Source organism: Daucus carota, chromosome 5, assembly GCF_001625215.2.
Source record: "Daucus carota subsp. sativus chromosome 5, DH1 v3.0, whole genome shotgun sequence".
Lineage (NCBI taxonomy): Eukaryota > Viridiplantae > Streptophyta > Magnoliopsida > Apiales > Apiaceae > Daucus > Daucus carota.
Window position 1 is genome coordinate 11,831,258 of NC_030385.2, and position 25,616 is coordinate 11,856,873.

Consider the following 25,616-nt stretch of genomic DNA (forward strand, 5'->3'; position numbering starts at 1 on the left):
ATATAAGTTTCGGGATTTGTAGAGCATTTTCAAAATTTATACAAGATTTTGAAGTTGGTTGGTTCAGAAACTAATTAAAAAATCATGTCCTTGTAGAAATAAAATTTTTAATATTGTAAAAACTCCTAAAAATATTTATGATCACTGTCGAGCAATTAAAATAAATTTTCAAATTATCTTTGTATATTTATAAAAAACCCCATTTAAAAGGATAACAAATTTTAATAAAATAATATAATAATATCAAAGTAGAAATAAATGCACACAGACATAACTGTAGACAAATAATTCAATTAAATCTAGTAACAAATAATTACATGATCGACATATATTTTCTCATAACCCCAACAACCAGGAAAATAATTTAAACAAATATTTTTGAAAATTATCAAACTAGAATAAAATGTTGAATTTTATTCTCATTTTCCTCAAATAATCATGAACAAAAATAATAAAATAATTTCAAAAAATCCGAGTTGTCACATGGTGCCTCTTATATATCTGATATAGGACGTGTAATAAGAGCAAGCCCAATGCAATTCCTTATTTTCAACCCCTAAAATATTATATATTAATGGATACCTAAAATATTGGGGATCAAAAAGCTATTTTGCTCCAACGGTGTTCCCTATTTGATTCCCTATATTTTAAATCTATATATACAACTCAAGGAGAGAGAAAGATTGCACTAATAAATGACTGAAAAATAAGAGGAGATATGAGCTGATGATGACATGGAGTATACAGGGGGTTGCTTTTTCATCACTCAAATAAGGGGTTGAACTTTCTCTCACCTAAAATTAATAGGGGATAGGGAGTTGCGTTGGAGGAGCTCTAACCGTCCTAAATTTCTTCAATCTTCCGATAGTAAAGTCTGACAAAAAAGAGGCTGGAATTTGAATTTGATATCAATTAACAAAACTGAAGCATCTTTCTAGACTTGAATGAAAATGAGAGAAGAAAATTATGGAATGGTAGAAATACTAAAAACTTATTACCTTTCTCCCTTGGTTGAAGGATACAAACACAAATGAATGAAAGTACTGACGATGATATGAATTTTGAAAATAGGAATGAACAGAGTGAAAACTGATGAGTATAATGTCAACACCTGGAATCATGGCTGCAGTTCCTGTAATCGTGGAGCTTAACTGTTCCAATTTTGAATTCATCGGGACACCCGTTTTCAAAGCGCAGAGATAGATAAATAACTGTTCTAGTATTTGGGTTAACCCGGATGAAACCAGGTAAATCCGGTGTAGTAGTAAATATAACTATATTCAAAGTCGGGTATGATCCATGTTTAAATGGACTATCCAGTAGGTTTGTTAATTGACTTAAATGGGGTAAGTTTATATGGAATGATAAATGTAAGAAAGGGCATAAAGCGTCTTTTTCTAGTTTTTATGTATTCGAAATTAGGATTATATAGAAGATATAGATAGATATTGATATATAGATATAGATTTTTACTAATTTTAAGCATTTAAATTTTGAAATTATTGTTACTAAAAAATTAAATAAAAATAGAATTGACAAGCGTTCACCTATTGCCGGCATCACGTTGAAGCAGGCCGCACTAGAACACTCTAATAATCCTCCATTATTTACGCATCGTCATCCTCCTCCTCTTAATCATCCTCTTAATCATTCTTTTTTAATTGTAATCTCCGTCTCATTATTTTAAAAAAAAGTTATTACTCCATGTTCTCTCAATAATTGTAAACCCCTCTGAATTTATCACCTTCTCATGAACAATTTTACTTATTCTCCAGGTACGTTCATTTCGTTTTCTTGGAATCTTTAATTATATGTGGTTTTGAAGATTAGATCTTTTATACATTCTTTATGTTAATTAGATCTAGAGAAATTGTGTGTGTATAAAAAAGAAATTATATTATCATTCAGCTTTAGTTCCACATGTTTTGTTAATGATGTTTCTTATAATGTACAATCCTGTCCTTAGAATTATGAATTCTATTTGGGTTTTTGTTTACTCAGAGCTTCATTGTGGATTTTTGGTAAGGGGGCATTTTGAACCGTTTCTAGTATCTTGTAATTGCAAGCACAGAGTTTTCCTATACAAAATGTTCTTGGACATTTTTAAGAGGAAAAAGGTTTGGATTTAAACTCGAAAGTCTTCCCATCTCATACATTGCCCCTGAAAGCACCCACTCGCATCTCGGAGGTGTATTAGTTTTAGTTGGCAATGTTTATGAAGCCTCAGTTTGTCCAAAACAACATCTCTGAGGTTGAAACATTAAAACATAAAATTTCGGTATCATATATGTCAAAATTGGGACATATATTTATACGTTAATGATGGAAAGAAAGTATAATAGTGTTAAATAAAAAGGAGACAGAGGTGAGATTTAGTATTGATTATAGGAAAAGGCAATGTTTTTAAGGCTAAAAGAACTTAGTGGGAACTGATGTGGTATTAAAAGATTTTGATGTCTTCAAGTTCAACAAATAGTCTGATCTATGTTGCACAGACTCTCCATTTTTGTGCTAATGCCCATGTCCAGCGGACATGGATGGGTGTCGAAATGGGATCTGAGGCAGATTTTTCTTATTATAACCAGACACTTCGCCCTGTAGCATCCCAGTTCACAATGAAAATTTAGGTCTTGTTAGAACTTATTTATAGAGATCAAGGTCCTTAACTGGCTTGTTTCTATCTTATTCTACTGATTTTATGCTACAATTTAGCATACTAATGTACTATCAATGATCAGAGTCTTCCTTTTACAGTGTTTGCCTTCTTTGTAAATGTCGGTACTCTTTTTTGTGCCAACGAAGAATTTCATTGTTATTTGTATTATCAGTTTTCTGGAAATCTTGGGGTTCTTTTTCTTTTTACAAGGATAAAAATAAGTGTGGATATCTATTGGCAATTATGTGATACTTGAAATAAGTTACATTAGAGCTTACCTGACTATCAATGTCTTTATCTCTGGCAGAGCCGGTTTTGAGGTAGATATTATGGCATATGATCAAACCCTCCAAGTGCGGTCTATTACTACTGCAGATGTTTCTCTTGGGCAGCATGTCAAACCAGTTTCAGATGCTACAACTTCAGAGAATTTGAATGGTTATTTTGATTGTAATATATGTTTAGACACAGCACGTGATCCTGTCGTTACGCTCTGCGGTCATTTGTACTGCTGGCCTTGCATTTATAAGTGGCTTCATGTCGTACGCTCTTCCCTGGAATCAGATAAGCAACCAGATTGCCCTGTCTGTAAGGCTAGAATCTCAGAGACCTCACTAGTTCCATTGTATGGTCGGGGTGATACACGTTCTGATCCGGATGCAAAACAGCCCCTACCCCGTAGACCTCCTGGTGTTAGGGCGGAAACAATGGCACAGGAGCAATCTCAGTCTAGTCCTCTTGAGCCACATCAGCAGCCATTTCATCCCCAGCATTACTTTTCTCATCCTCTGGCCAACTACCCCACCTTGTCTCCTCCAAATATTGTGACTGCTGGCATGATCAGTCCTACTGTTGGGATGTTCGGGGAGATGGTCTACGCTAGGATATTTGGTAGCTCAGACACAAGCTTATTTTCTTATCCGCATGCTTATCCTCTTGTTCATAATAGCAGCCCGAACCCGAGAATAAGAAGGCAAGAACTGCAGGTAGACAAGTCCCTCAGCAGAGTATCTATGTTTCTTTTGTGCTGCTTAATTCTGTGCCTTCTTTTATTTTGAAAGGTATATTGGGTGGCTGTACAGCGTACATGTACATTATTGCCTCATTGACACTTGTGAACACAAGTATAATCTTTGCAGTATTGCAGGAAATATATCCTATGAAATATGCTCTAATTTTCAACTTTATTAAAATGGAATTGAGTATATAACTGAAAAGCTAAACTATCTTGTGCTTGTATTCTCTAATTTTTGTATAGAAAAAGTTTAAAGAATCTTGTCCAATTTTTGGAGAATGAAGGATAAGTTTTGGGGATTTTTTTGGTTGCATCAATGCTAAAAAACCAGTATGATATCGAAAAATATAATATAGGGGAATCAAGTACAAAACTAAGAAAGAAATTAAGTACAATATATACTAAAACTAGAAAGAAATTAAGTATATTTAATAATAGATTTGAGATAGTGGAGAAAATTAGTGGGTGTAATAGTGTTTATATTACTCCCGTCCCAATTTATTTGTCTTATTTGACTTTTTTACGGTCAAACTGACCAAACTTAGACTAAAATTTACATATTTAAAATAATTAGAAAAAATTGTGAAAATATTTTACTAGAATCTACATCTATTCTACTTTAAAATGTATTTTTTCGATTTTCAAGATCATGAATGAATAATTACTAATTAAAGGTCAAAGTTTGGTAAATCTGATCACAAAAAGTCAAACAAGACAGATAAATTTGGACGGAGAGAGTATTATAGAATGCAGCAGACAGTAGAAGAAAGTAGTTGGTGTAATAATATTTTATATTATTAAAAAAATACTATTTTTGGAATTTATAGGAAATGATGGAACATCTCAAAAAGAAAATTGTATAGAAATGAATGGGACGGAGGAAGTATAAAAAAAATATGTATCACTAAATCTTCAATTATGTGGAAAAGTTTTGATGGTGATTCATCAGATTTGTATTTTTTTTCGTTGTCGTTATGAATTTACTGGGTGATACACACTTGATTTTGATTTTAATAAATACAGATGCTCCTTGATGCGTTGCACCTCTTTTCATTTAAATACCATGTCCCTATTATTATATTTTATTAGCATTTGTGGATTAAAAAAAAATTATAACAGAAAGAACATTATATCTATATTTACAACAAATCATCCTTTTTTTTGTACGGAAAACATATATAAACCAAAGTCAAAATTATTCAATCTTGACTTTATATCTATCACTCGATTAACATGTGGTGATTTTCTATAAGCGCATACTTTCTTTGCTCGCTTGCTCTTTTCTCTAACTTATGGTTGTGGAGTGACAAAATCTTCAGGATTCATCATCCACTCTAAGCGAGAAAGATGGAACAAACCTGTTGTCTTCCTCAATAGTATCAAATATATTTTTCATCATATTCTTCGAACGTGTTGATTGCAAATATTTTATGAGGTCTAGATTGATAAGTGTGTCAGAGCTCATTTTCACCATCAAAATCATAGTCAACTGATTCTAGTTGATTAAGTCCGACATCATCATCTCTTCTTATGCTGAAATTCTCATTCAGCACTTCCTAGTTAATATTAAGGGTCTGATTATCGAGAAATTTCTCCTTTGCTTTTTTTAAGTCATCACCAAATTATGACTTTCTACCAAAAAATCTTATGCTTTTGCAAATAAATTCTCAATTATATCCTGAGGAATATATTACAAAGTACGGTGTAGTGATTCAGGATGAAAGTACAAGTTTATATAAGAACTTATTAAAATATTATGGTGATATATATAATATTTATTAGTGATTATTATTTTAGAATATGGTGATTTATCACATATATACAATAGTTTACTAAAATATATTTTAAATTAGAGTTTAAATGCCATATAATCACAATTTTAAGGATATAATCATATAAATTTAATATAATGATTTAATACGTGACATGCATTGTGTAATAATGTGAAAAATAATTACCTCATCTGGTGGTTCAACCTCAGTATCAACATCTCTTTGTGGAGAATGATGTTGCGCTTCATTACAAGGTTTTTTGTAATAGAGACTTTCGGTTCTTAGTGTGTTGATGATCAACTTCAATAACTTTTCTCCAAGCCTCCCAGTTATTTCAGTCATTAGCATGATTATCATTTTTTTTGTAATTAAGAACAAATAACATGATAATGTGACATAAATATACAATTGTTTGAATATGTAGTGATTCACATCATGCATAATAGAATCATGGGATCTTTTTAAAAATACCCATCTGTAAAATTATTTTTTTAAAAATACTACCATCTTTTTCATTGTTTTTAAAAATACCTTTTCATAAATTTTTTTTTTCAAAAATACGATTTGCAACCTTTGCAACCTCATTTGCAACCTTGGGCGGCGCAGCCGTAAAAGTTGCAAATGAGGTTGCAAAAGTTGCAAATAAAAATGGAAATGAGGTTGCAAAAGTTGCAAATGAGGTTGCAAAAGTTGCAAATAAAAATGGAAAGTTGCAACAGTTGCAACTGCAATTGCAACTAGTTTAACTGAAAACTGTAAGTTGCAAAAGTTGCAAATGAGGTTGCAAAAGTTGCAACTGAAAACTGTAAGTAACAACAGATGTATGGTGTGCCCCTGGCGGGGCCATTAGATTACAATAGAATCAACTGAATGCAACCATATGCAACTTAATACAACCATATATATATCGATTCCGAAAATGAGGTCGAAAACGACATTTGAAAACTGGAACTTGAAATCAGGAATTCGGTTGCATATGAAGTTGCAAAAGAGGTTGCGACACGGCTGGCGCCGCCTGGAGTTGCAGATGAGGTTGCAAAAGTTGCAAACAGTATTTTTGAAAAAAAGATTTTATGAAAAGGTATTTTTAAAAAGAATTCTGGAAGGTAGTATTTTTGAAAACAATAAAAGAAAAGGTAGGTAGTTTTGTAGATTTCCCTAGAATCATACCTTGCTTTCAAAAGGATCATTTTCACGTAAAACTTTTCTTAGTGTAGGTAAAACTGATCAAACTCCAAACACTCATCAAAAACTTAAATAACTCCAACAAATTTAAGGAATAATCACATTGACATTGTAATAAAAGATTCTTTTTTATGTGGAAAAGACCCGTACCAATAATTCTAATTTTATGTATGGACAATTTCTCAATATCTTGTTCATTCACAAAAAAAGTATTCTTTGTGCATCTGTCAAAAAACATGCTTTTTGAGAGAGAGATACTATTTCACCAATCGAATCACGAGTATCTAACGCATTCATACCTAAAGATTTTATACAAGGTAGTGGTGACGAAACGTATAACTTTGCACAAATCTTTCCATTTTCCAAGTCGAATGATCTGATCCATTCGTTCTTAGAGCTATTTACTTGACCGCATACATTTTTATAACACCTCTAATAGAGGACTTATAGTAAATTTGAAAGAACTTATTTTCAACCTTTTTCAGTCTGAATCTATCTGATTCAGAAAGGAAATACTGACATCAATATCTCAGTTTCAATTTATACATGGGTTTGATTCACACTCCATATTCTAATAAATATTTACTATCTGAAAAGAGGAAAAACCAGAGTCTTTTTCTAGAAATATGTTAAGAAAGGGCATATCTATAAAACCTTCCAATGAGATAGTGATTTTTCAACTCTCCCAAGATGGAATCTATTTCAAACATATATACCATGGTTCCTTACTTTGACAGGGCATAAATGTCTAAAGTGAATTTAATTTGATAGTTTTTCAGGCCTATTGCCGATACACCGATTGTCAATACTTAGTAGCAGTCAAAAATTTGTATCCATTTTTCATGATATCATGTATGAATTAGATATATCCTGACGAATTCTTCAGAAAAATTTGGTTCTTCCACAGTGTAATATGATATCTAAGATTTCGAGTAAGTGTTTACAAAATCTTCTTCGGTCCGAAGAAATGATTCATCGAAAATAGAAATGGGATCGTTTCTTTGTAAAGCGTGTATCAATCCAAATCTCATAAATATAAAAAAAATAGTCTTTGTTAGAAGATATTGTTGTAATAGATTTGTGCTGTACAAGCATAACTTTAAGGCACGAGGCCGCGAAGTTTGATAAAAGTGATTTACCCGTCTATCAATTTTTGAAACAAACTATTGTAAACAACTTTCAGAGTGAAAATAGACCAGGTTGTATTTATTAGAGTAAGAGAAATGTTACGTCCACAGAAAATTATACAGAAAATAGTTACAGAATGATGTGGCACCTTCAGCTGAGCATTTAATATGTTGTCCGCCACTAACCTAGTTACTCGTCTTTTATCATATCTATTCCATTTTATTTTCATACACTTATGTTATCGTTTGTACTATCTTCTATCTTCTAATATTTTATATTTTGAATAATTATTAATTCTAAAATATTTCAAATTAATACATATTATTTTAAATTTCTTATTTGAATAACCCATATTTACATAAACATATGTATTTGTATACTATAATTAATGAAAATGAAGTGTTTAATTTATATATTTCACATGTGGTTTTTTCAAATAGAAAAAAAAATACTTTATATGAATTATATTTTCATTGTTTATTTTATCTTCTTCTTTATGTGATTCCCCTTTTAATTTTTATTGTCTTTTCTTTTTTAATTATTTGTCGCTTATTTTAACTGTATAATATTTTGAATTAAATCAATAACTTTATTACATTAGACTCGTAATATATATAGCATGTGAGGGTTTTTTTTAATTATTATTTTACTTTTTTATATGCAATCACCTTTTTAGTTTTTATTACTCTATTTTTCAATGTATTTATGTCGGTTATTTGTATAATATAATCAATGCAAATGAAAAGTCTAATTCAAATATTTATTCCCATGTGATTTTTTTAAATAACTAAAATAATTTCAAAAATATATATTCTATATGATTTTTATTTTTATTTTGTTTTTTATATATTTCACCTTTTAATTTTCATTATCTTTTCCTTTAAAATTATTTATTTCACTTACTTTGTTTTTGTAATATTTTGATGTAAATTGATAAATTTACTATATTAGACCCGCTATATATAATATGTGAGGGTTTTTTAGTTATTTTTTTTATTTTTTTATATTGTAATCACCTTTTTTGTTTGTATTACAATATTTTCCAGTGTATTTAAAGTATATTTTTTTTAAAATTATTTTACTTTTTTGGAAAATCACATGTGAAGTATTTAAATTAAACACTTCATTTTCATTAATTATAGTATACAAGTACATATGTTTATGTAAATATGGGCTATTCAAATAAAAATTTAAAATAATATGTATTAATTTGAGATATTTTAAAATTAATAGTTATTCAAAATATAAAAATATTAGAAGATAGAAGATAGTACAAACAAATGATAACATAAGTGTATGAAAATAAAATGGAACAACTATCATAAAAGATGGGTAACTAGATTAGTGGCGGACAACATATTAAATGTTCCGTCCAACTCAAACTACCACGTCATTCTGTAGCTATTTTCTGTAGCGCTCTCTGTGGACGTAGCATTTCTCCTTCTGGTAACACCTTCAAAAGTTAAATGATCTCTTCTCTTTCTTATTTTCAAGGGCTCCTAATCATTCTTTTATATAATTTTTGTTGATAAAATATATTTATTTCTCTCTTTTTCATTTAAAATTTAATAAATATACAAAAGGAGTGTTATTAAAATTGTAATAGCTTAATAATGTTTAGAGCGTGCAGTTAAAAAAGTAGTTATACATACATTTTTTAAGGGGTGGTCACCGATATATAGTTGTAATCAGTTTGAGCACAAATCGCATTCATATATAAGCTATACGTTAGATCATGTTGTGTGATCTGATTAATTCCATGCCCTATTTTTTTCAAAGGTAAATACATTAATTAATGTATATCTTATCTTATAATAATGTAGGGCAAAAATCACCGAAAATAGATGACACTTAACACTCACATGCTCATGCATTCTTTTGTCCCCAATAACTGAAAAATTCAATCCTTACTATATATAAACGGTTTTTCTATGGTGTGCCCATGGGCACACAATAAGCACTAACTCGTATGAGTTTGGTGCATTTTTATTGGTCATCTAATCATAAATAAGGATGGCCCCCTGCATTTACATCAAGTCCACCAATCAAAATCCACCAAAGCCATCAATTTTAGTGTATAATGTGTGCCCATGGGCACACACTAGACAAACCCATATATAAAAAAAATATATTTCGTACTATTTCTCCGTACCTCAGGAAACATCGTGTAAAAACGCGTTCATGATAAATATACTAGAAAAGACACATTCTTTGCATTAAAGTTTAGAAAAAATTTCTCCGGTTTTGAGCACCGACAAGCACCAATGTAGCCTATAAATGCAGACACTTCTTTCCACATTCATATCAACACAACAGTTATTCATCACTTCTTATACATATCATGGGTTCTTGTGCAAATTTGATTGTCATTTGTTTGCTTATTTGTCTAGCTTCTGAGCAAATAAACGCTCAGGCACGTTGGCTCAATGCTCATGCAACTTATTATGGAGCCGATCAAAATCCCACCTCTCTTGGTAAGAGTTCTGTTTATTTTTCGGGAATAATAAATTTCTTTTTATATATATATATACACGTCTCATTTAATTATATACGTTTTTTCACTGTTCGGCACGTATTTTAAAACTCTTATAAAATATAATTTTACAACTTATTCATAAAATTTTCTTTTTTTATATTAATGTATAATATAAATTATTATATTTTCATACGGAAAAAGAAAATCTTAAAAATAAATTGCAGAACCATGAAACATTCTCGTCCCTCAATATATATCGTTGACGGACGGAGGGAGTATATATTGTCCGAAAATAAGTGACTTGTTTTTGTGAAAATTGCAAGCCGAACATGCAATATTATTGCAACTTTTTTTTGCTGAATTTTAAACTAATCCAATCACATTTGGAAGATTATGCATGCATATGACATGAATTAGTTGTGGTTTGACAGGAGGAGCATGTGGTTATGATAACACATTTCATGCTGGATTCGGAGTAAACACGGCGGCTGTGAGCGGTGCACTATTTAGAAGCGGCGAGGCGTGCGGAGCTTGCTACCAAGTGATGTGTAACTTCAAGCTTGATCCCAAGTGGTGCCTCCGTCGCGCTCTTGTCACTGTCACCGCCACCAACTTTTGCCCACCGAACAACAACGGTGGCTGGTGCGACGGCCCGCGCCACCACTTTGACATGTCGATGCCCGCTTTTTTTCGCATGGCTAGACGAGGAGATGAAGGCATAGTTCCTGTTCTTTACCGAAGGTAGTAACAGCATATACACTTTAGTCGCATGAAATTAGCAATATATATAGCACTTATATGAAAAAAATATACAAATCCATAAATTAAATTTTAAATTATATTAATAATTTTGATAGTTTATTAAAAAAATTATAATTTTTATATTTTGGACATCATAAAATTTATCCAAAGAAATAAACTAATAATAATTTTTATTTTCTTCACTTTTTTTTATGAAAATAAAGACTTATTTAGAAAGGAAATTCACATGGGCATCATGTTAGGTTTCAATATTACATACTTACATAAATAATTCTCTTATTTTAAGAAAATATATATTTATATAATTTTATAAAAATAAATGACTTGTTTTTTTAAAAAAGAGGATAACATGAATAATTTGAATCTTGAAGTCGATGATTAATCACATTCAGCTCCAAATAAGTATTGTCTTGTAACTCGTCGAATTAATTAAATATCCGATTATTCAATTAATTATCTCATCTGCTGATTAAATTAATCTCCGATTAATTTTTCTTCCGTGTTTTTCACGGATTAATTCTGATTCTCGACCTTTTTACGGTACTGATTTGAATGAATAACTAAATTGCGCGTGATTGTACCTAAATTAGGGTGGCATGTAAAAGAAACGGCGGTGTTCGATTTACATTGAAGGGACAATCAAACTTCAACATGGTAATGTTCAGCAACGTGGGAGGGAGTGGTGACATAAAGAATGCATGGATCAGAGGCTCCAGATCAAGAAGATGGGTTCAAATGCATAGAAACTGGGGAGCAAATTGGCAGAGCAGTGTTGATCTCAGAAACCAAGCTCTTTCTTTTAGGCTGCGTTTGGTTGATGCTAAATTTCTTAATTTTTATAACGTCGTTCCTTCCTCTTGGAACTTCGGACAAACTTTCTCTTCTGCAGCTCAATTTACCTAGCACCGAAAACACACAGGAATTCGGTCCTCAATAGGCGCCTACAGTATTGTTAATTTCTTATATATTTTTATTTATTACTGTGTTGATTAAAAAAGTATATAAAGTTTATGTAATGATTTGTATCATTCTTTTGACCGTACTCCTGCTAATTTCGTTAACTACAGTACAAAATAATCAGATTGTAATTTATGTTTTATTATATTTAACCCAACATAAACATTTAAATCTTATATGAAAATTAACTTTACATCAAACATTTATTTCTATAAGAGATAATCTAACATATCGACAAAAATGATGTTTTTTTTTTGACAAATATGGCTTATAGCCTTACAAATGAGTATCTGTTCTACGAAATAAGCTCTTTACCACCGAGCTATCCAACCGTGCTCGACAAAAATGATGCTTAATTGTCTTAATTTCACATAATGCAAAAAATATCAATTATAAAACATATATTTCGATGATGAATATCTGATGTCAAATTTGCAAAGATGTATGTATACATTCAAGGATGTATCTCTCTCTCTCTCCCTCGCACTCTCCCTTTCCTTCTCTCCCCGCACCACCACCGGCCGCCCTGCTGCGTCTCCGGTCGCCGCCCTCCGTCCACCTCTGTCAGCCGCCGTTCTCTCTTCCTTCTTTCCCCTACCTTCTCTTTTCCTGGTTCGTTTTACTCTGTTTTATGGCTGGTGTGTGTGTGTGTGTGAAAACAGGTGCAGAGGTGTGTGTGCGCGTTGTGTGTGAACTGGTGTCGAGTGTGTGAATTTGTGTTGGTTTAAATGGTCCAGGGAGTACCCCTTTTCACCGCCCTTCTTTATCCTATACCACTGAGTCCCTGCTTTAGCTCGTAAAAGTCTGTCACGGCGGTTGATTGTTAAATCAGGCCAAGTTCAACATTATTTCGCACCAAAATCATCGTTTTCTAACACTTCACGCCCGGCTAGGGCCGTTTATGAGGGCCCAGGGCGAAACCAAAAAAAGAGGCCCTATTGAAATAATATAAAACAGAAAATTTATTCAACTTCAATAAAAAAACCAAATAAATACCAAGTATTATTAAGAATTTTTTTTTTTGTCATAAAACGGTTGTATTATACCAAGAAAGAAAGTTACAAATCCGGATGGACAGAGTTTCCTCCTTTCAAGAAGGTATATCATCTAACCGAAAGTATGTAAATACTCCGGAAACTTAGATAACATAGCCTTTCAAGTTAGAAGAGATCACCCACAAAAAAGGGCCTCATTAAAACCCCTCAAGAGCAAAACCCTGTGGTAAAAAAACTCAAGGGGAAAAAGAGTGCCCTACAAAAATTACATCGATTACAAAACAGACTAAAATTGATGTCTTCTTTATTCCTTTCTATCTATGTTTGTAGCTCAACTGTCTTGTACACCACGGTTCGCGTCTTCTCGGAAGCAGCCTTAATAAATGAATTATTAAAATCTTTTTCAAACATCCTCATAATAACACGAAACGAATGTGAGCGAATTTGAAAAAAAAAATAAAATAAAGACATAAACGAGCCAACACATCATGTCACTTAAATGCCTCTATGGGCCAATAATACCCCAATAATGGTCGCCATAAATGGTACTAAAAACCTTAATTAAGAATAATTAATATCCTTAATTAAGGCACAATTATCGCCAAATTAGCTCTTATTCTCCACCCCTTCTGGACCTTCCATCACCACCATGGATATGACCTTGTTAGGCAAGAAGTTCCTATACCCATAAAAATTAGCAATACCAGAACAACACAATTATATATAAATATGGATGAATATCAAAATATAAAGAATAACGACGACAAATAAAGATTAAATCAAACAAAAGAAGTAATTCAATAGGCAAATCGTCGATTGGCTTCGTCAACATCGATAGGCTCGACGATAAGAAAGGATCTAGAATCTCCAACAAAACTCACTTCCCGAAGACAGATAAACAGCGCCATTTTCAAATTGCCACAGAGAGAGAGCGGAAAGATACGAGAGCCGGAAACCGGAGTCGGCGGCAACGGTCGGTGGACTGCGGTGGAAGAGGAAGGAATAGAAAGAGAAAGAGAAAGAATTAATCAGTTACATAGGAATATTTGGCTGATCGATTTGGTTTGTTTCTTTTCAATTCTGTCGTCAGTATTATTAAGAATTTAAATACTTACAAATTAAGTAAAACAACTCCGACGAGCGTTCCTGGATGCGAAATCTGAAATGACCATATCGACATCAATATTCTCCAGAATCTCTTTTTCAATGCACAAAATTGCAAGACCATTCAATCTTTCTTGTGACAATGATGATCGCAAATAATTTTTCAACAACTTTAGCTTGGAAAACCTTCTTTCAGCTGATGCTACACTCACAGGTATTGATAGTAAGATTCGATAAGCAATTGCAACATTCTGAAAACAGTCCAGGAATTTGACAAACTCAAGAATCTCAATTGGAGACATTAAATCATCAGGCACATAAACTTGCAACGTTTCTAATTCTTGTACAAGAGCCCCCAATTCAAAATCTGACAAGCCATTATGGGAGAAAGTAGATACTCCCTCCATTTCAAATTAGATGTCCACTTTAAAAAAATCACACAGTTTAATAAAAGTGGTTGTTCACAAATCAATTGCATTAAATGATCAAAATATGTGGAGTGAGATTGATCTAGGAAATATAAATAAGAGATATGTGGTGTAGAATTGATTTTGGAAATATGATTTTGCATTGAAAGTTGAAGTGGACAAGTAATTTGAAACAAAAAATTTTCTTGAAAGTGGACATGTAAATTGAAACGGAGGGAGTACCAAATTACTGCAGTGCTTCTTCAATTCATCATGATCTAAAGACTTTAAGGTTGGTGAATCAAACAGAAATCAAAAAACGCCTTCAAATATCTTTAACTGCTCAAAACGACTGTTTAAAGAAGTAACTGCAACATCAACCAATCGCAAGAAAAAACCAATTCTAAAAGACTCTTCAGCTGATTTTAATTCTTCATTGTGATCGTTTTCATCGAATTTCTTTGTTCTTAAAACACGACGTTTTATAGGAAAACAAGGCTCAACATCCATTTCAACTGCAAGATCTTTAGCGACATTCATGCTAGAAACAAACCCTTCTTCTCTATACTTGTCGAAAAATAACATCACACTTTCCAATTGTTTCATAGTAGCACCAAGGCACATAGATTTAGATTGCAATTTCTTACTCACCATGTTAATGGAAAACAAAATGTCATACCAAATAACCATGCCAAGTAAGAATTCAAAATTTTCAAGTAAACCAATCAAACTTTCTGCTTCACTAACTGACTTGGGATCATTAGAATTGTCCCTTAATTCTAATAGAGTCAACCTGATTTGTGGAGCTTGAAATCTAATAGCTTTTACACTCTTTATATGACTTTCCCAACGAGTATTGCATAAAGATTTCACAGTCAAGCTTGGAACATTATCAAGTAAAACTTTCCATCTTTTAGGAGAACTTGAAAACAATGTATATACACGTTGCACAACTCCAAAAAATGAAATAGCTCTAACACAAGAATTAGCAGCATCACAGAGAGTAAGATTGAGACTATTACAAGCACATGGCATATATAAGGCTCTTGGATTTATGTCAAGAATTCGTTTCTGAACTCCCTGATGTTTTCCTTTCATATTGGAACCATTGTCATAACCCTGACCTCTCAAATCATCGATATTAAGATCAAAGGACTTTAAATCATTTAACAATTCATCAAATAAGCCTGATCCGGATGTGTCATCCACATTTAAGAACTCTAAGAAGAACTCTTCTATTTTTATCTTTTTACTTGACATGCTCACACATCGTACAATTAAAGTCATTTGTTCTTGATGACTCACATCAGGTGTACAATCAAGAATAATGGAGAAATATTTAGCCTCTTTAATGATAGACAGAATAGAAGTTCTAACACTACTAGCCAAAAGAGAAATCAACTCATTCTGTATTTTATGACCAAGATAATGATGATGTATCTCATGATTTTGAATGCGTCTAACATGATCTTGCATGACCAAATCAAATTCTGAAATCATCTCAACCAATCCCAAAAAATTACCATTACTTTCTTAAAAAAGCTTCTCATTCGATCCTATAAAAGCCAAGTTATTTTTAGCCAGACATTTCACAACAGAAACTATTCTGATTAACACTTGTTTCCACCGTTCTTTTTCCTTTGATATTTCTTGTTGAAGATCTTTGTCAATGGTTTGATTTGTAGCCAATCTCATTTTTAGTTCACTCCACTTATTCATATTAGACATATGCTCAACACTATTTTCATGTTGTTTAAGTTTCTCACTTAAATGTTTCCAATCTCTTAATCCTTCATTTGCCAAGAAAGTTTTCATATGATGAGCACTGAGCAACTTACAACAAAAGCAGTACAATTTATCCACTGGTTTACAGTAAATCAACCATTTTCTGTCAACAACCTCTCCATTACTCAACTTCATGGAATAATAAGCATAAGAGAAATGTCTAGAAACATTATCCAGTGGAAATACAAGATTTAATTCTCTTATGGGTCCTTTTTCAACTACAATATCCCTTTCCTTGTTGTTTAAACTATCCCAATTTCTAGGATCGTATATATCCTTTAAATAAGGAATTGACTCTTCTCCCACTGTATTTTCATTGTTAGACAAACCTGTTATTTTACACTTATTATAAGAAAGATTGTAGAAGGGGGGGTTGAATACAATCTTTTACAAAATAAAAGATTCAAGAACAAACACTTTAAAACAACAAAACAGAAAAACACCAAGTATTAAAAATACGGGTAGATTGAATGATCCACCCGTGAGATTTTATATTGAAGAATCTGTGGATTGATTACGATTCGCACAGCTGCAGGTTCATCACTTGAACAGTTTCTAACTCTCAGATTTTCTCTCAAGTTTTTCGAACAAGTTCAACTGATGCTACTAACTTGGAGATTTTACAAAGCTTTTAACTAGAATACAAATTGCACTCTAATCTAAACAATTGTGCACATCTTTGTCTTATGCATGCTTTCTGAGATGTCTTCATCTTTGACCATCATCTTGATTTGATCCAGATTGCATCGCATGAGATAAGAATGTTTCTGCTTCTTCTTTATTTTCCTAATCAGGCTTCCATGTCTATTTTAGTGTAATTCGATCCATTTAATTTGTCAGACTTAAGCTCTAGTCACTTTCAACTGCTCTTTGCTTCATCAGTTGAAAGTTCTGGTTACTTTCAACTGCTCTTGACTTCATCAGTTGAAAGCTCCTTCATCAGTTGAACGAATTACAGACTTCATCAGTTGAATGCTGTTTCAGTCTTATCAGTTGAATTCCTTAGCATCATCAGTTGAATACTTTGTCTTCAGTTGAATGCTTGGTTTTCATCAGTTGAAACATGACCCAGTCTTCATCAGTTGAATAGTTACATCTCATCAGTTGAATATCCTTCACTTAGATAAAATTACATGGCATTGGATTTTTACCATTAGCCATCCTATTCTACCCATCCGTTGATAATTTCCAAAGATAAGAAGTATAACAATTACAACTGAAATTTGATAAAGATACTAAATAAAACATGTTACAAAGTGTTTATGTTATCATCAAAAATTATTGATTCCTAACAATCTCCCCCAATTTATGACTGGAGAAGATGCAGACATAAATTCTACACTTGATGATAACAAAACACAAATAAAATAAAATGCAGAATTTAAATACAAGAGTTAGAAAAATTTACAGATGATTATGCTCCTCTAGACTGAGCAGATTACTTGTTCCTAGAAGATATTCTTCTTCTGGACTTAAGCTTTTCTTCAAGTATATCAATCTGTTTCTGAAAAATCCTGTAGAACCATTCTTCATCACTGTCATGTCTGTTGAGCTTGGATTGGAGAGTCTTCAGAGTGTTCAAGCTAACAACCTTGAGTTGATCCTTAGGTCTGAAAAATCTCCTAACACCTTGACTGTCCCTGAACTCCATGATTGGGGTTGGTTCATGATGAATTTTCTTTCCAGTGTAGGGTACTTTCAGCCTTCTTTGTAGACTAGCATCTGAGGACCATTCTTTCCTGATTTCAAGGATTCTCTTCAATACCATCTGCTTGGCAGGTGGTGTAAATCCTCATGTCCTCTTCATGGAAGCATAAATCTTGGTTAAGGAGCTGAATCCTTCAGAACTCAGAACCCTGTGAAGAGGCCAGATGACATCACCTTTGCTTTTGTATGAGAGTGCTAATCTTTCAGGAAGCTTGGAAGTTGCCTCTATTCCACTAACTTCTTGAAGATCATCCAACTCCAGTTCCAACTCTGAAATTTCTTCAATGTTAGCAATGACAAGATAGTCATCTGGATTTTCAGGTTCTTTTGGAGGTTTTGGAGGGTTAGCCATTCTCTTAGCCACAGTCTTCACTTTCTTCTTTGGCTTTGGAGCTTCTTGAATAAGGAAGGCCGGGATTGGAATATTGTCAAGATCAATTAGCGCCTCCTTTGGCATTATTGGCTCATCATGGAAGTTGACATCTGGATGCATCACTGTGGTGTCTTTGATTGGAGAAGAAAGTTTTGAGATTGGTACAGACTTTTCAGGCACTTCTTCTCTTCTCTTCTCTTAGCAGCCTCAGGAATCTTTGATCTAGACTTGACTCTCTTCCTCTTTGGAGGACTCTCAAGAGCCATTCTTTTTTCACTTTGAAGTTCAGCTGCCAACTCCTCTTCCAGCTCAATTGCATATCTTTCATCAACCTCTATTTCTTGATTCTTAGAGAGTTGAGACTCATATTCTTTTCTTTCACAATCTCTTGCCACCTCTTCAGCTTTTTCAAATGAGTAGTGAGGATGGCCAGTTCCAATGAACAGCTTTTGGCCTTCTCTGTAGATGATGGCAAAATGAGATTTTAAAGCCAAATCTGTAGAATCTTTGTAGCTCTTGATTTCTTGGCCCAAAAGCTTGTACTCATTCTTGTCAGGCCTGGCTGGAGGGAAGTAAATTGAGCTTGAGTCTTTGCCAGGCCTAGAGTAACCACAATTGTTTGCAAATAGAGTGGCTTTGTATTCATTCACAATTGATGGCTCACCCTTTTCTTTCTTTGAAGGCATGACAATTTCAGGTGTGATTACCCTGAGAATTGTAGTTGTGGTGGGAAAAGAAGTTGGAACTGTTGTGGCTGCAGATGTGGACTGTGAATTTGCAGAAGCTTTCTTATCCAACAGAGCCAATCTCTTTTCAATAGAGTCCAGAGCTGCAAGTCTTTCAAGCCTTTTCTTTTCTTTAGCAGTATGGAAAGGAGGAGGAATTCTGCTCACCAACTCTGCAGGAGTAGGCAAGGGTTCTTTCTCCCCCTTTTTGTCAGTATCAAGTGCAGTGGAAGGACTGGGAAGAGAAATGCCAGATGCCAGAAGAAGATGTTGGAGAAGTCCAGTTTGCACTCTTTGGTGTTGGAGCATCTCTTCCATCCTTGAATTCAAAATTTGGACATTATCCTCCAGAGCTTCCACTTGCTTCTCCAGTTGAGCTTGCTTCTTTTCAGTGGCAGACAATGCAGATTTGACTTGGGTAGAGAACTTCTCATCAATCTGTGTAGATAAATCAGTTTTAACAGAAGTGATGAGAAAGTTGAGATGTTCAGCTTCTTTTTAAAAATGGAGAGACTGATACTTGTGCAGTCTGAGATTGTCCAAGGCTTGACTAGCAAAAGTAGCAGTAATGGATAGAGCTCCCAGATTGTGGATGAAGAAGTGATGTGGCTTGCCTTTGCAACTCTAGACTGACCACTGTTGCATTGGCAGACTGAATAGAGAGCCAAGAAGGAAGAGAGACTGTAGGCTCTCACCAAGAGAATCCTCAAGAGCTTCATTGAGGTCTTCATCACTATCATCATAATGAAAATCATCACCAACATTGGCAGGCAGAGCTGAAAGTGCCTCCTTTGCTCTGAGCATGGATGATGTAGTGTGAATTAGATTTAAACTCCTCTCAGCTGCTTGATTGTCCATTTTTGCAAAGGCCTGAACAGAAGACATTCCATGAGTAAAAGTCTCAGGGTCTAGTGGAACACTATCCAATACGGATCTGTATTCTGCTTGATATTTTTGTTCACTAAACCCTTCATTGACACCTGCATTTCTCTCATTTTCTCTCTGTTCTTGCATCAAGGGCTCCCCTAGGCTCACCACACAGCTCACCTCTCCCTCACTTACCCTTGCTAAAGGGCCACTCCTTTCCTCTCCTTTTTCCTGGCTTGAAGAAATAGCCAGACTCTCCACTTCTCTCCTTTTGTCAGCTCCCAAGGCTGCCTCTCCACTCCAGAACTCACTTCATTCAGTCCTAAAAGTGTTTGTGCTACCATGTGATCAACTGCTGTAGAGGATGGTAGATTAGTTGAAGTAGCAACAGTTGTCAACTGATGAGGGACATCAGTTGAAACATGAGTAGTTGAGGCTTTCAACTGATAAAGGCTGTTAAGCACATCAGTTGAAGGACAAACACTGTTTAACTGATGGAAGAGATCAGTTGAAGAAAAGGAAGAAAAAGGCAAGGAAGCTGTGACAGTTGAGTCTGTGGTGATTGATTTTGAATGTAAATCCACAGAACACATTGTCACAGAAGAAGAAACTTGATGAGAGAGATCCAACAAATCATCAAGATGATGATGATCAATCTCATAGAGGGGCTTCTCCATGAAATCTAACGATGGAGAATTTACAATTGTGGTGTGAATTAACTCCACATCCACAGAAGAGATGGGGGAAAGTGTTTGAGCTGTAGGAATAGTAAGATCATGTATGTGGAAGATAGATTGAGAAGTAGAAGTGGGCTGTGACTCCACATTTATTGGAGCCACATCAAGCTGACTTTGAGAAATTTCAGTGTGTGCAATGTGCTTGGACTTGTCACCTCTGAGCTTCTTTCTCCCATAGGCTTTTATGGGTGATGGTGTGTCCCTCCCCCTCTTTTGTTGTGTCCCTGGATGGGGACTATTTTCAATAGCAACATCCTTTTGGGAGGATGCTGCTAGGGATGTGTTTGAATCCTTATTAAGCTCTATAGTCTTTTGGGAGACTGCAGAGTGGCTAGGCTGGTTATCACTCACCTCTCCAGCCTTATCCTCAGGGTTTTTTTTATGTTCACCCTGTCCCTCCCCCTCACTTACTCCAATCACACTCCCCTCAGGTTTGTGTTTCTTGGATTTTACAACAGGTGCCTTTTGAGAGGCACCTGAGGTTAGTTTTGAGGATTTGGATTTTGAAGGTGGTGCCACTTGTGTGGACTGTTGATGGGCCTCCTCAACAGCCCTGATGGCAGAAAGCAAAGAAGATGAGGGTTGAGAAGGTGTAGAGGGAAAACCATGTACCTCTTTTTCTTTACCAGCCTCCATTATTGGCAGGTAGACCACCTTTAAAGAGGGGTATAAATTCATCCTCAAGAGGTCTTTGAACACCCTCTTTTCCTGCACAAAACTTGGAAGCTTGGCTTCCTAGTTAGTGATGACTAACTTATCATCAACATGATTAGCTAGCATCATCAAAAATCTAACATAGTATATGTTCTTAGGCCTATCAGTCCTATCACCTAGCTTCTCCCCAATTTCATGGATCATCAAAGTACCAAAGTTAAAGTACTCATTGGTCAAGAACATATAAAGCATTTGCAGAATCTGAGAAGTAATAGCATTGAAATTACTAATTTTGCCAGAAAATGATTTAACAAAGGCATCACATAAGTAACTCCATTCTCTCCTAAGACATCTCCTCTCTATTTTACCTAAAGCATCAATAGGCAAAACATAATTCATGGCATAGAGCATGTTAACCAATTGAACATCAGTAGGCAAAGAATTAACAGTGTTATCAGGAATTTTAAAGCATGCATTCATGACATCACAGTTAATAACATGAATATTATTTTTAAGAGAGAAAGAAATAGTATCATCCTCACTATTGAATTCAGCAAAAGTCCATATTTCTTCCACAACTTCATGATAGACAGTTGGAGTTGAGAGCATGGCATGAGAGAGTTGAGTTGCTTTGATGAACTCCATCATTCTGTGATACTCTTTCTCCTCTACTGCCTTGGTGTCCACAAAGGAGGCAAAGTTGTTCTTCTCATAGATAAAGTTAGTGGGAGAAGTGTATTTCTTCATTGGCGCCATTGCAGTTACAGAAAAAGCTTGAAGAAGATGAAAGTTTTCTTTGCACAGAGAGAGAAGGAGGTTTGTGAATTCGAAAGAGTGTAGTGAAAAAGAAATGAAAATAAACTAAAACACTTAAATACTTTCTCAGAAAATTTCTGTGATTGGCTGAGAAATTACCGTTGAGAAGAAATAACACTTATTTAACTCTACAAAAATTACACACACGATCGTATATATAAAGTAGAGGAGAGATAAAAGAGATTTCAACGGCCCAGATCTGATAATAGTTTCAACAGATGAAATGAGCGCCTCTTTGAACTTCTTATTCAACTGATGATGATCAGTTGAATGTGTTTTTCAACTGATGTCATCAGTTGAATGAAAAACAAGACAATAGAGTATTGTTTCAAACATCAGTTGAAACAATTTCACTATTTCATCAGTTGAAATATTACACATTTTATCCAGAATTTTAACTAACTTAACTTTGAAAAATTAAAATTAGTAAAATTCTGGCTGCCAAATTACTGAAAAATTCACTATAAATTAGGAGAAGTTTAACATACCTAATTTACTTACCAACCTTGTGAATGTGGATTCATCAAGAGGTTTTGTGAAAATATCTGCAATTTGTTCTTCACTTGGAACAAAATGCATTTCAACAGTACCAGCCATCACATGTTCTCTTATGAAGTGATATTTGATGTCAATATGCTTGGTTCTTGAGTGCTGTACTGGATTTTCAGTTATAGCAATAGCACTGGTGTTGTCACAAAGTATTGGGATTTTTGAGAGATTTAAACTATAATCAAGTAATTGATTTCTCATCCACAATATTTGTGCAGCAAAACTTCCAGCTGCAATGTATTCAGCCTCAGCTGTAGAGGTTGAAACAGAGTGTTGCTTTTTGCTAAACCAAGAAATAAGCCTATCTCCAAGAAATTGACATGTGCCTGTTGTACTCTTTCTATCAATTTTGCATACTGCAAAATCAGCATGTGAATATCCAATTAGATCAAATCCAGAGTCTTTAGGGTACCAAATACCAAGATTTGGTGTTCCCTTAAGATATCTGAATATTCTTTTTATAGCAATAAGATGTGATTCTTTAGGATCAGCTTGAAATCTAGCACAGAGGCATGTAGAAAACATAATATCTGGTCTACTAGCTGTCAGATATAAAAGAGAACCAACCATGCCTCTATAATTAGAGATATCCACAGATTTCTTATTAGGACTTAACTCCAATTTAGTGGCAGTTGGCATAGGAGTCTTAGCTTCTTTGCAATCCATTAAATCAAATTTCTTAAGTAGATCATAGATGTACTTTGCTTGATTTATGAATATACCTTCCTTTACTTGTTTAACTTGTAAACCAAGAAAGTCGGTGAGCTCTCCCATCATGCTCATTTCATACTGACTTTTCATTAGATTAGCAAACTTTGTGCAAAGTTTCTCATCTGTAGAACCAAAAATTATATCATCTACATAAATTTGAACTAAAATAAAAGCACCATTTACAATTCTGTAAAATAGTGTTTTATCCACAGTACCTCCGGAAAAATGATTATCTAACAAAATTGAGATAGAGTGTCATACCATGCCCTTGGTGCTTGCTTTAATCCATAAAGTGCTTTCAATAAAAAGTAAACATACTCTGGAAATTCTGGATCTTCAAAACCAGGAGGCTGACTCACATACACCTCCTCTTCCAGTTCACCATTTAGAAAAGCACTTTTGACATCCATTTGATAGACCTTGAAGTTTGCATGAGCAGCATAGGCCAAGAAGATTCTTATGGCTTCCAATCTTGCAACTGGTGCAAATGTCTCATCAAAATCAATTCCCTCAGATTGAGAGTATCCTTTAGCCACAAGCCTTGCTTTGTTTCTGGTGACAACTCCATTCTCATCCATTTTGTTTCTGAATACCCACCTTGTGCCTACAATTGTTTTATTTTTAGGTTTGGGTACCAGCTTCCATACTTTGTTTTTCTCTCAAATTGATTTAATTCTTCTTGCATAGAAAGAACCCAATCAGCATCTTTGAGAGCATCTTCTATTACTTTAGGTTCATCCTGTGAGAGAAATGCACTGTATAAACACTTATCTTGAGTAGCTCTTCTTGTTTGTACAGAAGCATTTGCATCTCCAATAATTAGTTCAAAAGGATGATCCCTTGTCCATTTTCTCTGAGGTGGAAGGGATTGTCTTGATGATGTAGCTTCATTGTTATAGTTCAGATTACCATGTTGAAAAGCTCCCCCTAAATTTGACATCTCATTATTTCTGGATTGATTGAAATTTTGAGACATTCTTTCAACTGATGATCCTTGAGTAGTTTCAACTGATGCCTCCAAGGTAGTTTCAACTGATGCTTCAGTTGAATTTCCAATGACAGTTGTCTCCTGTGCCAAGTTTCCATCAGTTGGAATATTAATTCCAGGATTAATTCCAGCATTCTGAACAGAATCATCACAGTCATCATCACTGTCATATAGATCACCTTCACCTTCATTCTCAAATTTAAGATTGTCATGAAATCCTTCATCTGTCAATCCTTGAATCTTTTTATCATCAAAAACTACATGAATTGATTCCATAACAATGTTGGTTCTAAGATTGTATACTCTAAATGATTTCCCATTAGAATATCCAACAAAGATAGATTCATCTGCTTTGGCTTCAAATTTTCCAAGATTTTCACCTTGATTCCTGAGAACATAGCACTTGCATCCAAATACATGAAGAAAGCTGATTGTTGGATTCTTTCATTTGAAGAGTTGAAAAGGAGTTAAATTGTGAGGTTTGGTAATTAGAGAAATATTTTGAGTGAAGCAGGCAGTATTCACAGCTTCAGCCCAAAAATAGGTTGGAAGCTGAGCTTCATTAATCATGGTTCTTGCAGCCTCAATGAGAGTTCTGTTTTTCCTTTCTACAACTCCATTCTGTTGTGGAGTTCTTGGTGCAGAGAACTCATGAATAATTCCCTTATCTTCACAAAATTCTTTCATCACAGAATTCTTGAATTCTGTCCCATTATCACTTCTTATTCTTTCAACTTTGAAATCTGGATTGTTGTTTAATGCCTTGATATGATTGATAATGATTTTTCCAGCTTCATCCTTAAAATGCAGGAAGAAAGTCCAAGTAAATTTTGAAAAATCATCAACAATCACTAGACAGTATTTCTTCTTTGAAATAGACATTATATTGACTGGTCCAAACAAATCCATATGCAAGAGCTGAAGGGGTTTCACAATTGATGAGAGAGATTTGCTTTTGAAAGAGCTTCTCTTTTGCTTTCCTTGCTGACAAGCTCCACACAGACCATCTTTGGAGAATTCCAACTTTGGTATTCTTCTTACCAAATCCTTCTTGACTAACTCATTTAATGTCTTGAAATTTAAATGAGACAATCTTTTGTGCCATAGCCAACTGTCATCAGAGCTTGCTTTGCTGAGAAAACAAGTGATTGATTCAGACTTGACAGAATTGAATTCAGCTACATACACATTTCCTTTTCTTTGCCCGATTAGTACCACATTGCTGTCATCTCCTTTGGTGACAACAC

General features: G+C 34.1%; 2 protein-coding genes, 1 non-coding gene and 1 pseudogene across 3 annotated transcripts; 2 read left to right on the forward strand and 2 right to left on the reverse strand.

Moving 5' to 3' along the window:
- The first annotated feature begins 1,552 nt into the window (after window positions 1-1,552).
- LOC108223723 (uncharacterized) lies at window positions 1,553-3,849 on the forward strand. The gene is made up of 2 exons (XR_010291808.1): window positions 1,553-1,775; window positions 2,964-3,849. It is a non-coding gene; the product is annotated as an uncharacterized LOC108223723 (transcript).
- A 6,226-nt stretch (window positions 3,850-10,075) lies between these two features.
- LOC108222409 (expansin-A12) lies at window positions 10,076-12,022 on the forward strand. Its single transcript, XM_017396325.2, has 3 exons — window positions 10,076-10,230; window positions 10,664-10,973; window positions 11,585-12,022. Exons 1-3 carry the CDS (start codon window positions 10,098-10,100, stop codon window positions 11,895-11,897), a joined length of 756 nt encoding a protein of 251 aa, XP_017251814.1. The 5' UTR covers window positions 10,076-10,097; the 3' UTR covers window positions 11,898-12,022.
- Window positions 12,023-14,769: 2,747 nt separating this feature from the next.
- LOC108221335 (uncharacterized) lies at window positions 14,770-18,442 on the reverse strand (annotated as a pseudogene).
- A 1,672-nt stretch (window positions 18,443-20,114) lies between these two features.
- On the reverse strand, window positions 20,115-21,287 carry LOC135152728 (uncharacterized serine-rich protein C215.13-like). The gene has a single exon (XM_064093816.1). It carries the CDS (start codon window positions 21,285-21,287, stop codon window positions 20,115-20,117), a length of 1,173 nt encoding a protein of 390 aa, XP_063949886.1.
- Between the last annotated feature and the right edge of the window lie 4,329 nt (window positions 21,288-25,616).

Bases quoted from the DNA above. Each gene is read 5' to 3' on its own strand.
- LOC135152728 (XM_064093816.1), bottom strand. From the start codon at position 21,287: ATGGAGGCTGGTAAAGAAAAAGAGGTACATGGTTTTCCCTCTACACCT.
- LOC108222409 (XM_017396325.2), top strand. From the start codon at position 10,098: ATGGGTTCTTGTGCAAATTTGATTGTCATTTGTTTGCTTATTTGTCTA. The intron at 10,231-10,663 runs GTAAGAGTTCTG...GTGGTTTGACAG, and splicing joins TCAAAATCCCACCTCTCTTG to GAGGAGCATGTGGTTATGAT. The intron at 10,974-11,584 runs GTAGTAACAGCA...TACCTAAATTAG, and splicing joins GTTCCTGTTCTTTACCGAAG to GGTGGCATGTAAAAGAAACG.